At 45.8% G+C, this 16,545-nt stretch overlaps 1 protein-coding gene across 5 annotated transcripts in view; it reads right to left on the bottom strand.

The window, feature by feature from the left end:
* Window positions 1-7,189: 7,189 nt before the first annotated feature.
* Rai2 (retinoic acid induced 2) overlaps window positions 7,190-16,545 on the bottom strand; it is a 70,278-nt gene continuing 60,922 nt past the window's right edge. For all 5 annotated transcript variants that reach the window (XM_026396746.2, XM_026396742.2, XM_026396741.2 and 2 more), the window contains one exon: window positions 7,190-8,853. In XM_026396746.2, the coding sequence (XP_026252531.1) occupies window positions 7,240-8,829 (1,590 nt within the window). In that variant the 5' untranslated portion in view covers window positions 8,830-8,853 and the 3' untranslated portion in view covers window positions 7,190-7,239. The remainder of the gene's footprint in view (window positions 8,854-16,545) is intronic.

Genomic DNA, 16,545 nt, shown 5'->3' with positions numbered 1-16,545 from the left:
TGAGGACACAATGCCCTGTCCTGTCACATGGACCTACTCTCAGGGAGCTTACTACCCAAGAGATAGGGACTGGCTTGATAAAATGGGAGAAACCTTCCATTGCCATGTCCCTCCCCAGAGGCAGCACTAGGGCTGGGCCTTGCAGAGCAAAGAGGAGGTACTTGCCAGGGGAAGCAAGGACCAATTGAGGCTATGGGTCAGTTTATGGATGTGAGCTAGTGATGGTTTCAAGGCATGATGGTTGCTGTCATGGAAGCAGAGAAGCAACAGAATGGCAAGAAATTTTTAAAATAAAAACCACACAAACACAAACGTTAAAGAAAGAAAGGCTCTAGTGGGGAATGGGCACTGGAGTCAGGAGAGCCAATGGTGGCTGAAGACAAACAGCACCCCCTGGATGGCCTGAAGGGCGTCATGTCATCCCAGCATCCCAGCCCAGGCCAGTCGCCAATGCTCATAACAATGACCGAGTCAAGGAAAGGCTTCCTATGCCAAGATGCTTAATGCGTTTTGAAAAGATTCCTATTGAAAACAGTTGCAATAAAAGGTTTCGGAGCTTAAAGAATTAGCCCTCCATTATCTGGTTCTCCCACTGCCTGCTGAGCACTCCCCAGCCACACAAAGAAAAGAGACTGTTCTCATCCATCCTCAAGTACCTCAGGAGCACCCATTCACTCACAAATAGTTGATACCCTCTTTCCAAATAATGTTATCCATGTGTTAACATGATTCCCCCAAGGACTTCTGCCAGGCAAGACCTTGTTAGCTGGTTTCCAACAGTACTTGAAATCCTAAAGCCGCATTAAAAAAACATCACTTGCTAACAAAACTCTGTGCTGTTAACTCTTTATGCCGGCCCTGCCCCAAGACTGAATGCCAGAGTCCATTTCAAGTCATTTCAACGGCCATTGCTATTATGACCACCTTCCAGACTGACACCTGCTGACCTCCTGTAATGTGGGGGGGGGGGACCTGAGTCTTTGTTTTGAGGTGACAGTGTTTGGATCCTTGACTGTTATTCTGGAATGTAGCCCCAATGGTTGGGAACCTGATCTCCTAATTCTCAGCCCATAGGTCATTAGACCACATGTATCCTAAATGTTTCCTCTACTCCTGCATAAAATATGAGACAAACTAGTAAAAGTCACTTTGCTCTGATGTCCAGAACTCTGACAGAGATGGCGCTGAGGGAATGGTGTGAAACTGCAGTTCTGGGGCCACCGACCTCACAGTGCCACCACTGTGTAGTAGCTTTACTCAACCATGTATATGGGCTTGACAGGGCAAGGAGACAGACAGGTAATACTCCAGACCAGAGTGGCGCTGTTTTTTGATATTTTTAATCCAGTAGTCTTTTGAATGAGTTTTTACTTAAAAAACCTGTGGCATATTGTGTGCATGTATGAATATGTAAGAATAAATCCCACCATTATGTATAATTATAATGCATCGATAAAAATATGGAGAAAAGCCTGTGGTCAAATAGTCTGAATTCTAATGGAGAAATGGTGAGGACCAAGTTGAAGGTCTGAGAAGACCTGTTCAGGGCAAACCAACTGGGCTTGGGGATTCCAGATTCCAAGAAATGAGGCATGGGAGATGATGTTCCAAGTGAAGTTCTGACAGTAAAGGAAAACCTGGGAAAGCCAGATAGGTGGGGCCTAATGAGAAGTGAGGCAGTGTTAACAGGCATATAACCAATCATCAAAGATGGCAGGGCCCCGTGGAAAGAGGAAATGAGTTAACATGGATATAACTGATCAAAGATAGAAAGTAACTATTCAATTCTAGGAGGCTTTGCTGGAACCCATAATCAGTTCCCAATTTCTATCTGGGGTTCTTTTATTATTTTTTAGAAGATAACAACTTTATTGAGATATAATTCACATACCATACAATTCACCCATTTAAAAGTGTACAATTCAAAGTTTTTAGAAGTATATTCACAGAGTTGTACAACCATCACTACAATCAACTTTAGAACATTTTCATCACCTACCTGGAGTTCTTGACTCTACAAAGTAGATGGAGAAATTGGGGAAAGAGCAACCAAGATGACGACAGGATTATAAAGTAGGAACTCCAAGAAAGTGAGAGGAGATGGGACTCTTGAGTCCAAGGGAAGGAGGCTGCAAAAAAGATCTGGTGCTTACATATACAACGACTACAAGAGGAGCTTTGGCTTTTGTTTCCATTAAAGACAAAACTCTGGGCTCAATTACAGCAAAAAGGATTTAGGTAAAACAAAAGGGGAAAAAAACCCAACTTTCTGGCAATGTTTGTGAATTCCTAGGTTATGCTACCCTTGGAAATAAGACCAATGAACAGTCATCACAGGGTGAGTTTTGAATAATGGATCCTTCCAGTTTCATGGTGCTAGTAAAATAATGAGGCATCCTGTCAGGACTGGCAGAATGCTTGCTATTTCTTTGAGGTGGTAATCCTGCTGAAACTCCTTTACTAGAGGGAAGGTTCTAGAGGGCACATGACATGGTAGATAAATAACAACCTTTTGGATAGGTGAACACTGGTACCAAATAATCATTTCCTGGCCAGATTAGCCTTATAGAAATAAAGCAGAAAATATGAGTGGGATATCAGAGACCATTGCTCTAGATTCTTCTTCCTGACTGGTTGATCGTGTTCCTTTATCAAGGAACTTTTGAGCCTCTGTTCTGGGCCAGGTGTCAGGCACCAGAGATAAAGCAGTGATTCTGGATCAGGGATGACTTTGAGCCCAACCCTTGAGGGACAGTTGGCAATGTCTGGAGAAATTTTTATCATCTCATAGAAAGAAGCCAAGGATGCCTCTGAACATCCTGCAATGCATGAGATAGCCCTCCACGACAGAGAACCATCCAGCCCCAGATGTCAATAGTGCTAAGACTGAGAGACTTTGAGAGAACTAAGACTCAATCCCTGCTCTCAAAGACTTTTCTGTTCAGTGTGGTATTTCTTAATGTTGCTTGAAATATGTCCAAGTAAAAAATGGCTGCACTGAAGAAAATCAAGTTCTTTATTTGAAATGATCACAAATAAAACTATTTAGGCCCCACTATCATTCAGGACCAACAGCATGGTGCTCCTGATTTCATAAGGCCTCATTACACTCTTATTAATTGCCTGGTTTGTCCAGATCTTAGATTGCTATTATTTAGCAGAGCAGGGTGACCACTATCATTTTTATCAACAGAGTGAGCTTACAGTTGTATATGAGTTCATATACAAAAGACAGTAGGTGGAAAAATAACCTACAAGTTGAATTAACATAGTAAACCTCAGCTGTTCATCTCCTTTAGCTTGGATTTGTTCAAAACTTCAGCAGAGCATTGCTAAAATCTCACTTGGCTTAGAAATTCCCTGGTCTAATAAAAAGTTGCAGGTAAATTATTTGCAATATTTGGAACTAATTCTTCCAAACACTTACATGTACCATTTAGTATCAAATCAACCCAAGTTAATTAAAATAAATGATCGATTTATTAAAATAGCACCCAAAGAGCCTTGAATACATCCTGTTTTGTCTCACTGATGTGGGAGGTCAGTTATTTGACCTGGTGGAAGTGAGCTGTTGTGGAAAACTGCCTTTTTTATTTAATGAGGAGTAAAGTCTGCCAGAATGACCTCTAACACTTTTTTCCCTGCTGTTAAAGTTTTCAGCTTAGCAGCTTTTAAGTGTGGCTTTTAGACGCTTGGCATCTCCACCCTTCAGCTTGAAATCTCCCCTTTCCCATTGTGCCAAGTGCTCCGGGCGTTCCAGTTAACTGGAATGGTCTTTAAAATAATTGAAAAAAAATCTGAAATTCAGACTCTTCACTAATTCATACTGGTTTTTTTTCCCCCCAAAGGATCCAAATTCCTGTGGGTTCGTTGGGTTTCAGACCCCATATTTATAGATATTGCAAAGTACATATTTTTTGAGTTGTTGACGCTTATAAACTGAAAGCAGAAAACTCTTCTGAACCTCAATTTCCTCCCTGTAAAATGGAATCAAAGTCCTTTCCTGCTGTTTTATTAATTAGACTCTTTATGAAGATAATGAGTCTATTGACTTGTCACCTAGAATGTTCTCTCTCTCCTTCCCTCCCTTTCCTTCCTTCTTCCTTCCTTTTCTCTTTTTGTTTGGAGTTTTTATCATTATAGGCAATTTTTTTTATGCTGTCTTTGAATCTAAACAAATGTACAATTTTCTGGTCATTAGGAGTCCCTTAGTTAGGATAGTAAGTGTATCCCCTTTAAATATTTCCTTTTCCCCCTTTCAATCAATTAGTTTGTATTCTACCAGAGGATCACTATCCCCAATTGTGGATATTCCTGACTTGTTCCAATTTTTTTTATCATCTGCATTGAAGCCAGCTGAAGCCATCACGAGAAGTATTAAGCAAACATCCACATTCCTGGGGACTAATCATGTTTCTTTAAAAAAAAAAAAGCCTGAAAGGTTGATCTTTAGGCTAGTTAACCCAAAATATCTGTAGAGGAGATGGGAAATTAAGTCATGAATAAAAGCCTGATGGAAATTCTGCATGATCCAAACCTAAAAGTAGGTTATCTGGAGACAGTTGTGAGGGGTGGGGAGATAACAGCTGGCCGAAATCAAGAAGAAAAATGATGAGGCTTCAGAGTTTGCCACTTGGTGAGCCCCATGGGAATCATATTCCTCAAGCTAAGAACCACAGTTCCAGGCTGCCAGCTCTAAAGGTTCATGTGAAAGGCTGCAAACTTCTGACTGGGAAAGGCATGTGCAATTTAACCATCCTGAACCCCAGGCTTACTCTGGCCATAGGAATGGCCCTTTCCCTCCCCCCATTCCTTGGCCTGCATATAGCTAAGCACATTGGATCTCAGTTTCCATCAAAGGCCAGGAAAGAGGGCAGGCAGAGGGTGTGGCCACCTTAGTAGCACAACACTGGCCCCAACACTAGTGAGGCCTTCACAGATATCAAGGGCAAGTCTTCTGAAGCTATAGCCATACTCACAATAGCCTCTTTCCCCAAAGCTCCCACTGATGAATGGCAAGGACCACAAATAGGCATGGCTGGTATTGGTGGGGAGGCCTATTCAGGAATCCATCAGGGGCCTGGGGTTTGGCCTGCACTGCCTCCACACCCAGATGGGCTGTGGGGCCAACCTTTCTCACTCTACCAAAGCTGCCATCTGAAGACAGAAGGGCATCCCCAATACAACAAAGAGAAATTTGTGGTTTGAGGTTTATAAGGTAATTACAGGCTACAATTTTCTGCCTTTCCACTTGTATGTCACTCAGCTTTAAGCACTCACTTCTAAAGGGTAAATTGCAAGTTCTTTCCTCTAAATCCAGATCAGTCCTGACACATTGTGAAGACACAGGCCCTATTGGCTGGGACAGAAAGGCTGTCCAGCGCTGTGTGGCAACAGAAACAACTGTAAGCATGGGGAGAAGAGACAGCAGACGAATGGGGGACGCTAGTTGCTAGCACATTTGTGTTTGATTTGAAACTAGAATGCATGTGCCATGCTCAGGAATCATGGCCAGAAACCCACATGGAGAATAAAAACAAGAAAAAAAAATGACTGTACTGTGTAGAAGCTGAAAGGCTGGAGTCCAGCTGATGTTGGAGACTAGTTAGCCTGATGTGAAATAGCTATTTGGTTATACTTTGAAAAAGAAAATGGTCACACTTTGAGAAAGAAATTTTAACAACACAGAGAAAAGAGCAGGAAAAAGAAAATCCACTCTGAGTGTCTGATACAGGACCAGCTAAAACTGTAACCCTATACACACAGGGTAATAAAAGAACAGTCTCGCGACTGCTTTTCCTCCTGTTCATGTTCACAGTAACAGCTGGATACATACTAATTGCAAGAAGTGAAAGAAAGAGCTGGAAGTTGAAAAGCAGGCTAATCAGTCTCTCGCCAGCACAGTTTCAGACACAAGTGCGATGTGCCACCTAGCAGGTCTATTTTAAACGCACGCTCACAGTTCCTCATTTGTGTGGGTGGCTGTATGTTGTCAGAAGAGCAACACGTTATTCTCTCCTTCCAAGTGCATTGCTTCCATCCATCAAGCAATGGCTTAACCAGGGCTTCTCAGTCTCAGCACTATTGACATTTCAGGTCAGATGACTTCTTTGTTTGGGGGGGTCTGTCTTGTGCGTTATAGGACATTTAGCAGCATCCCTCGTCTCTATCCACTACAAGCCAGTAGAATCACCTCCCCCAGATATGACAACCAAAAGTGTCTCCAGGCATTGCCAGATGTCCTCTGTGGGGCCCAATCACCCTCCTTTGAGAACCACTAGACTAAACTAACAAAGGATGACTTTCTCTTCCTTCCCCCATCTCAAAGATCTCTATCCAAGGCTGAGAAAAATTAGGAGATATCTAAATCTATCAGCAAGTAACTCTTGTTCTGAGTGGCCTGCAGTAATATTTTAGACTTGCAAGATTTTCAATCATTGAAAACAATGCTCTTATTTCCTTTGGAAAGAAGACCTTTTCCAGCTAAACTCTGGGGTGGGGGAGGGAAACAAGTCAATTTCTTTTAGAGACATTTGTTTTAGTATGTAGAAAGTCCAGGTGTAGAACTATGTGAATTGGAAGGAGCCTGGAGTACTGGAAACTCACCTCCCTGTTCCCTTTTTTTGCCACATTTTTACAGGGAAAAAAACCCCACCAAGGCCTAGAGGGGGAAATGACTCACTCAAGGCCATACAAATTCCTAGTCCTTCTTTTATGGGGGCACAGGGTAATATTTCCCAATATGCCTGAAGAGCTTAGGTCTCTAAACACAGATAACTTACAGCTCTTTACAAGCAAGAGTTTTGGCCTAATCTTGCCAGCTAAGGAATGTAAATTTTATAAATGACAGAATACTGCAACCAATTAGTGCAAACAAACATTTATTGTGAAATATTCATCCTACCCTTTATTAGGTATTACATCATCAAAGCACTTTGTGGCAATGAAAATAGCTTTTTTTTTTTTTACCCCTCTGATTCACCCAATATTCCATTAAAGCTGCAAAAAATGTGCAATCTGCTTGAAAAATAGGTTGCTCTTATTTACTCATTTGTGAAAAGTCAAAAATTAAAAAAGAAAATGATACTAGCTTACAGGGCCTCTAGAGCCAATTTACCTTTCCACGTCCCACCTACTCCCCAAAATAATTAACAAAGATAATTTGTTTTAAATGCCTTTTTAAAAAACCAATGCACCTTTCCCCATGTTATAATCATAAAAATTTTAAAAAGCCATTATTTACTTTCTTGGAAAAAAGGTGGCCAGCCGTTGTTTTTTGATTGGGAGCATGTGTATTTCCTGGGAGTTCACTTTCTTTAACTTTATGCTCCGGTTTTTGACGGGTTTCCTAAGGGGCTCCGCGTTTCCCAGGGACTCTTCTCCTGGGCTGTTGATGTCATAGCCCTGAAGCACAGAGTCTTCTCTTTTGAAGGAGAAGTTTTTGGTGGACACCCCTGAGAGGCCTTTGATCTTGCCACAGAAGATGGTAGGTACAGCGTCTTCAACTGAGACGATGACCTTGGCCGCCTGGGACTCACTTACAATCTCAATGTTATTTTCAGCCTTGACCTCACCACTAGGGTGGCTAGGCTGGCTGACCATCTCAGCAGAATTGCTGCTGCCAATGTGGCTATCCATCATGGCTGAGGCCTCGTGAGATGTGGCAGGGGCAAAGGGCATTTCCATGCTACTGGGAAGTTTCTCCATCACAGTATGGCCTGGGCTGTCTACAGACCCACTGCTGTCATACGGTGTCTCAGGGGCAGGCTCAGACTTCCGGTGGGCTGCCAGCGATAGGTCTAGGGCCGCATCCTCCTGGAAGAGTGGGGGACTGACTTCGCCAGGCTTGAGCCAGGGCACTGACTTCATGGAGAGATCCAGGGCCTCGTTCTCACTCCCCATCTTGATGACCGTGTGGCGGCTAAGCTGGAAGTACTCCTTCGGCTGGAGGATGTCTAAGGGCTTCAGTTCATCCTTTTCCAGAGAGGTCTGAGTGCCTTTAAAGGAGTGCAGGCTGAAAGAAGATGGTGGCTTGGGGAAACTGGGGCTGAACTTGGATTCAGAACTCTGAGGCACTGGGATGGGAATGGGAATGGGGACTGGCACAGGCAAGGGGACAATCACAGGGTAGGGAACCAAGAGGGTGGCTGGTGGGACCAAGGGAGACAAGGGGGAGTTAAAGGGCTGCGGGGGCACTGGAGCATAGCCTGGAGGAGGCTGACAGGGTGGAGGCCCGAGAGAACCCTGGGAGGGGAACAAATTCTGAAGCACAGCTTCGAATGGCAATGTGGGCTCCTGTGGCTGGCTGGGGATCCTCAGGTCCAGGAGTTGGGGCTGGGCCTCGGGGTCCTCAGCCCCCTGGAAGAGGTTATTGTGGATGGCATTGGAGGAACATGGGGCCTCCTGTGGCAGGACCAGAGGGGAGTTGAGGTGCTGGAAGACGTGCTGCTCCAGCACCACAGGCAGCTGCACAGGGCCCTGTGTGGTCATGACATAGGTGGCATTGCCATTGGGGTTGAGCTCCGGTGCAGAGCTTCCCTCCACCTGCATGTGAATGGGCATCACCACTGGGCTTTCCCCAAGGCACAGGGGCTGCAACACAGTGGCTGCCACCTTCAGAGCCATGCCACTCTGGGACTCAGCAGGTGGGTTCAGAATGGATGGGGCAGGCACAGTCACAAGGGCTTTCTTGACCAGGTCAGTAGAATTGATGTTCCAGGCCTCAGTGGTGATCAGTTGGGCCATACCATTCTCCAGTCTGTTATTGGCCAAGGTGGGAGGGGAGTCGGTCATGTCCATGGAGAGGTTCTGGGACTGCAGGTCGTCCATCACTGGGCTCTGATGCCACTTGGCCTGCAACACACAGAACACATATATGAATCTTCCATGAGACTATTTACACTTGCCTTAAGAGTTCTCTCCACATCTTTCCATATTTTAGTTAACTGGGGAGAACAGCCCAGCTTCCTAATATACATGAACCCACCCATATGATCAGCTGGGCTAGAAGGACCCAAATTCAACAGACAATTAAACTATAAACAGATATGATGTAATCACTAAATAGCCACATGATGTTAAACAGGGTAGTCTTAAGCCTAATACTCAGCTTATACGTTTAGCCTTCACCAAAAACAAAGTTTCATTCCACATTGCTATGTCAGGCAGTTAAGATATTCAGAGATTTGACTTGTTCAAACTCAAACAAGCAGCAAAGACTTACTTTCCCTTAAGGAAAAATAAAACCTTGTCACATTTGAATATTCTATGCATATGGAAGGAGGCATTTAAAAACCTAAAAATAATGATGGAATTATTTGAAAATTGTGGAAATTCTCAGAAAGCATTTTAAAAAGCCTTTGTAGCAATAATTCTTCCTGAAGAGGTCTGAGGAGTAGAAGACACAAGAATTGTTACAGTGTTCTCACAGCTGCGCTCCAACAACAAGAACATCTACTCCCCGGAGCAAGGTGAAGATGGCTTGCATGAATGGTCATCAAGCCCAGTGTCACTTTCCCAACTGCCTCATCTGTCTGACCTATGGCCTCTCCTAACATCTAACTGCCAAGAGGAGGGGATGTGGATGAGTCTAGGGGTGGGGAAATGGAGAACTTGTTGGCAACAAAAATCTCCAAAGGTGAAAAATGTTTTCTCAATGTCCAAGACACCTCCCAAAGACCTTGGCCACCTCCTGAGAGGCCCAAGAAGCGAAGCAGGGCTGCAGCTGTAATATGGCTCTCCATGGAAACGCGTCCATATTTAGCCTCGTTGCCATGGAGAAGGCAGGCACCATGTCTAACTCAGGGATCTGTGCAGCCCTGGAGTCTGGTTGGGCTCAATAATAATTCAATAATCCTCAGTTTCACTGGGAAGGCCTGGGGCAACACAGATCCTTGACCTCACCTATCTCAGCTGCGTACACTTTAGTCCTTGGTCATCTTGTCCTTCTCTCCTCACCTCCAAATAGTCAACACAACCTCACAAACAAGAAAGAGAGGTGACCTAGCACACCTTAGGATTACAAATAAACAAACGATCTCTCACTTCAGGAAGGCAACTATAACAAATGAACAAATCCATAATATTGCCAGGCAATCAAAACACATCAAATGCACACAACAAGGAGTTTCTCTGAGGCCGGGGGAGACGAGGGCCAGGGAGGGATGCTGTGTTGACAACTTTGTGCAGATAGACTGGTGGGCCCCACCCTTGGCAGGGCACACTGCAGTGCCTTGGAGGGAGGGCTCCAGAGCCATCTCCCTATGGGCAATGTGCCCTTTGGACACCATAAGGTGACCAGGCATGCTGGCCAGTAATCCCCACAGGGCAGAGTTGGGAGGCAGCCTGCCCCCATAGAGGCTGAGGGGGCTTGCCCCTTTTGAGAGCCACAGCTGAAGGAGCCCCAGCAAACTTCCAGCTGATTGGCTCACAGCGGCCCCAGCAAACTTCCAGCTGATTGGCTCACCGTGGCCCCAGCAAACGTCCAGCTGCCAGCTGATTGGCTCCTCTGGGGTTGCCGCAGTCTGGCTGGGCACAAAATCACGAGCCACTCAAGCAGGAACAAACTTTATTTTTGAAACTCCCCCCGCCCACGCTCCCAGGAAGACTGCCGACCGACCCATGCGGCGTTCTCCCGGACCCCCACAGGAAGTCCCTCCTCCGGAATTCCCTCCTACCGCACTTCCCCAACCAATGGGAACTCTCCAGGAGTCCCATAGCAGGCCCAGGTGGACAGCAGGAGTCCAATATCCATATGAATGCAGATCTTAACATAATCATATCATCTCAATGGCTAGCTGGCATCACCTTTCAACCCAAAATGCCATGCATCATATTACTTGGCTGTGGCTCTTAGCATGGGGTGATGCTCATTGGGCTGTTTCCCCGCCCTTTCAGACCATGGAGCTGTTCATTGGGGGACTCTTTTGGCTCCGCCCACACAACCCAACCAATCGGCCTCAAGAGCAGGAGGAGTGGGGGGTTGAGAGGCTTGTGGGAAGCCGGTAGTGGCAGTTGGGCTCTGAGGGAATTCCTGAAGAGCTTGTGTGGTGCGGCATGTGTGTTCTAAAAATAAAGTTCGTTTCTGCTTGATAAGTGGCTCATGAATTGTGCCCAGCCAGATTGCGGCATGCCCCAGCTGAAGGTCCTGGTTCTACATGAGATGAGTCCATGATTCAGCCCAGAAAACGTCATGCCTCCAATTCACCAGTCATCCCCCACATGCACGCATGCATGCATTCACTCATCCAACCAATTCATTTGCTAAATGGCCACTGCTGACCCACACCTTGCTGAGGGCTAGAGTTGAAGTCATGAGCAAGAGAGACAAGGTCCATGCTTTCATGAAGAGTATAGTGTGATCAGAGATTTGCTAGCATGAGACAGCATCAAAGATATGCTAGGATTGGCAGCAACAGTAGTGGGAAAAATATTTATTGCACCTGCACATAGTCCTGTAAAGGCACTGAGAACCCAAGGTTTCTTCCAAAAAGGTCTGACCCGTCCCTCACAGTGGCCAGAACCCTCAGGGAGTAGGGAGGAAAAGCTGAAAGGAAGCTGGGGTGGGACTAATGAGGACAAGGACAGAAATGTCAAGGAAGTCACCCATGGCCACCACCTGAGGTGAACTCTGATGGTAAGAGCCAACCCTGCAGGAGTCAAGGCAAATTCTCTAACCATCTTTGGGCTTCCTGTGGGGTTAGGATCATTTCTCACAATGATTGCATCTATCTGCCCTTCCAGAAATGGCAACCTCCCTTGCTACCTGTCTGCTGCTCTCAACACCCTTCCAAGAGAGAGGGCAAACTTCTGGATGCCCCCTCTACCTGCTTCAAACACACACTCAGCTCAGGTGCCAGGTCCCATGGTTTCCTGGGAAACCTCCCTTCCCTCCCTTCTTGGTCTGCTAACTCTCCCCAGACCCTCCTGCTCAGAGGATCTTGCCAGGGTGGGGTGCCTCCCATAGGCCTCCACTCCATGTCCTCTCATGGATAGTAAGAGCTGAAATTCATTGAGGTTTTGCTATGTGCCAGGCCCTCTGCTGAGAACTTCTCATGCATTACCTCATTCAACCCTCAGAATGACCCTGCCAGAAGGGCCCTAGAATTATGCCCATTTTGTTGATGAGGAAATTGATTCCATAGGGTAGTTCAATAATGAGCTTGAGGCTGGGATTAGAGTTCAGGGCCAATCCCAGATTCCCTTTCTCTTAAGGGAGCTCTGAAGGCTGTATCTCTCAATGTCATTCCCACAGCCTCCTCTTCAACAAGGGGGGCATGCACCTATGGGGGCCTGCAAGAAAGAACACTTGAGCATAAGATTACTTCAAAGTAGAGGCCAGGTCCTTTCCAGTAAATTCACGGAACTGTTTCTTTTCTCTACCAGTGGCCTCCACTATCCCCCTCATCACTGGCATCCCTGTCTTTGAGGAGTGTGCAGCCTACAGTGGCTATGGTTGTGTTACTGGAGTGCTGAGAAGGGGGGCACCTTCTCAGCCTACTTCCAGTTACCCAGCCAGCTGTCCCCAGCCTGCCTTCCAGAGATAGAAGTCACATGAGTAATGGGGAGGCCTTCAAATCTCCTGCTGGAAATGCCACATTTCTGGGGAAATGGCTGACGCCTGATGGATTGCAGGCCAGAGTAGGGTGCAGGTGGTGGGAGGCAGTATGCAGTATCTCAGGGGCAAAGGGAAAGGAAGCCCCTGGCCAAAACCTCCCTTTCCCTTCCTCTGACATAACAGCCCTCAGCCAAAGGTGACCCACGAACACCTCTAGCCTCTTCTCTGGAGAGCCACTGGCTCACTGAGACAAGCTAATGTTCTTCCACTCAGTCCCCACTTGGTACGCTATCCCCGGAGATACCCAGGCAAAGAATATGAGCTCTGCTTCCATCACACGTCCTTCCAGAGGGTCTGGGTGCGCCCACAGTAGATGGCATGGACATAGCTACTGCAAGAGCTGGTGCTGAATGCTCGGCTCTGCTCTGAGAATAAAAGCCAGCTCTTGAATTGAGGGTTCAAAGGGCAAGTTTCTGTCCCTAAGGAGGAGCCCAGAAGCCAGTTAATGACTGGAGAGAAAGGCAGAAGCCCATCCTCCCTGCTCAGCCAAGCTACTGATTAGAGTGGGCAGAGGGTGGGCTGGAGACCTCTTCAAATCAAGGAGCGTTGCAGGAACCACTGACTAATGCTCAAGCATTAGTGGGTGTGAATTTCTTAGAAGTGACAAGGAACGTTTTGTTTGGGTTTTGCAAAACATCATTTTCAAATGGGTTTAAATGAGGTCACCCATCCATTCTGCCTGTGCCCATTATCACTGGGTGTGTGGGGGAGGACTCAGTAAACGATGGCAATGCACACATGCTAAGTGATAATAATGGGCACAGGCAGAATGGATGGGTGACCTCATTTAAACCAGTGCAAAGTGGGCAATCTGGATCTGCAGGTCACTGGAGACCATCATTCTCTTGGCCCTCAGCCAGTTGCTAGGACCTCACCCAGTAAAGCTCATGCGCCCTCCCCTCCCCCCAAATGAAGCCTTTGGGGAAAAGCCTTGAGCCTAGGGCAGATGAGGTGGGGAGGAATATCAGGGATAAGTAGCTGAGCCTGGAGACTTGAGGGGCCACAGAACTGTTACCTGAAACTCCTTAGCCTAATTACTGCAAAGATCTAATTATTACTGAGGCTGGATCTTCCTAGGGTTGGCCCCTCAGCCTGGAGTCCTCACTAGCCTCTACCTTCAGCCTGGAACAGTCAACTCCTGCTCATCTCACACTTCCTCTGAGATCTTGCCCCACCTCACTGGATTCCCACAAAATCCAGATTTAACCTTCCCTAGTCCAACCTGCCTCCCTATACTGGGATTGCCTATTTACTCCAAGAGAGGAGACTGGCTTGGACCTGATGTGGGAAGAGCAAAGAGTCAGGCCCACAGGTGCCATGGGAGCACACTGAGGCGGCCACCATCCTCACCAGCCAGCGAGGGACTCCTGGATGAGATAGTTGATGTGAAAGCGCTTTGTGGCCAGTGAAGAGCCCAAGGGGCCTGGGGAATGAATGAATTCATCCTGTGTTTCTCTGCTGCACTCAGAAAACAAAACTGAAAGCAACTGCTTTCCTTCTAAGGAGTGACATTCATGAAGAAGCTGACCTCAGGCCTAACTCGCTAGCAGTCAGTCAGTGTCCCACAGCTGCACCTCAAAGGGTGCCCACAAAGCCATGCCTGCCTCTCAGGCTTTTTCTTCCAGAGATTTACGCAAGGACCTAACTTGGCCTATGGGCTTCTGGATACATTGGTGTTTTCATAATATGGTCTTATTTATGGATTACTTTAAAAAGCAAAAACACTTGACTACTCATATAATTTAGACTACTCTCCACATCCTATTTCCTGGTTGCAGGCATTGAACACAATGTGAGAGAGAGAGAGGTGTGCTCTCTCTCTCTCTCTCTCTCTCTCTCTCTCTCTCTCACACACACACACACACACACACACACACACACACACGCACATCCCTACGTTACTCCTAATGCCCTCAGCATGCTGGGAGCCCCTCCTAAATGCCCAGATCATATTTTGTGAACTGGAACCATTTTCAACATAGAAATGACTATAAAGATGACTATAAGGCCCTGGGTCCAAAGTGCCAAACACCTTTAAGCAAATGCCTTAGGAGTGACTACCTCAGTGTGGCAGGTATCAAGAGGGGTTTGTCTCACAGCAACTCAAGCCAGGGGCCATTTTTCTCAATGGCCTTTTGAGGCCCCTGTGATTACTGGAGGGAGGTCACTCAGAAGGCACACTTAGCTTCAGGATGTAAATGTGACTTGCTCTCCTCTTCCACTGAGATTAACCTCATCTGGATTTTTCTATAAGACAAGCTTCTTCCACTAAAATGATCATGCTTTAAATGCTTGCCACATGTTGCTTAACAACGGGGCAAATTCTGAGAACCAAAGTGATGGCTGATTTCGTCATTTTGTGAATGCCATTCAGTGTGCTTATGCAAACTAAGATGGCCATGATGGTGATATAATCTTATGAGATACCCATTGAATATGTGGTCCATCATTTTTTTTAAAGAGAGAGAGAGAGAGAATTTTAATATTTATTTTTCAGTTATCGGCGGACACAACATCTTTGTTTGTATGTGGTGCTGAGGATCAAACCCGGGCTGCACACATGCCAGGCGAGTGCGCTACCACTTGAGCCACATCCCCAGCCCTGGTCCATCATTTTTTGACTGGAGCTTCACTGTGTGGCACAGGATTACATATTCTAAGATTCCGTTTTCTCAAGATATGACTTTTCCATCTCTAAAATATTGACAGCTTTTGTTTTCATGGAGCATATCAGCAGCTATCAATTATTCTGGAACAAACAATGAAAGATTATCTATGTCTTTCTTATTCAAAGGGTGGGTCCTTGGAGCAGAAGCAGCAGTATCACCCAGGAGATTGTTAGAAATCCAGAATCTCAGACTACAACCCAGATCCACTGAATCAGAATCTTCATCTCAACAAGATTCCTGGGTGATTTGCGTGCACATTAAGGTCTGAGTCTACTGGTTCTCAAAGCTAGCCGTATATTGAAATTGCCCTGGAGCTTTAAAAAAATACCAATGTGTGGGTCCCACTCCCAAGACCAATTTAATTGTTCTGGGATATGGCTTGGGCACTGGAGTTTTCAAAAAATTTCCAGGAGGTTCTAATATACAGTGAAGCTGGAAACCCTTAATCTACTTTTTTGTGTGGTACTGGGGATCTAATCCAGGGCCATGTACCACTGAGCCACATCCCAAGCCCTGGGAACCCTTAATCTAAAGGTCAGAGCACAAGACAGTTTGTGAGCCAAATTTCTTCTCAATAGCTGACTTTCCTTTTTACTTCACAAAAAAGATTGAAACTATCAACCTGCAAACTCCCACAACTTCCCTCCAGCCCTCAAAGTGTCTTCCATATGCCCCTATCATCAGGAAGAGGTGAGCTGTCCCTCCTCTTAAAAGGCTGATTTCCTAGACACCTCCACCAGAATCCTGCCCCCCTTCCACCCACACTCTGTGTTGAGTCTATTTTCTACTTTGGTCCAGTTCTTAAACCACACCCTCAATGACTGACCTAATTCTGTATAAAAACCACCCGTCACTCACTATGAGCCAAATGAGAAAAGCATAATTTTTGTCCTTAATACAATGCACATATGGTTTCACCATTTAGGACCTAGGATGCACTAAATATCTAAGAAGTAATTCCAACTGGGTAAAAATGATTTTCTCTCCCCATAGGGTGTAATAATTGTCAATTACGTGCCCCAGTGATTAAATTTTCTGAGCTTTAAACATCAGCACAGGGCCTTTTTACCAAAGCTGTGAACATAATTACCACATGAATGTATTCCCAAATTGGTTAAAATATGGAGAATATACAACATAGTCACTTGCCTTATGGTTGATTGCCTTCTACATCCAGAGATCTACACAGCTCTCCAAAAGGAACATGAGTACCCAAATGAGCTTTGGATATAAGTCACCCAGCATGCTACTTGATTTATT

Source organism: Urocitellus parryii, chromosome X (assembly GCF_045843805.1).
Source record: "Urocitellus parryii isolate mUroPar1 chromosome X, mUroPar1.hap1, whole genome shotgun sequence".
In the NCBI taxonomy this organism is placed as follows: domain Eukaryota; kingdom Metazoa; phylum Chordata; class Mammalia; order Rodentia; family Sciuridae; genus Urocitellus; species Urocitellus parryii.
This window is presented reverse-complemented; position numbering and strand designations above follow the sequence as displayed.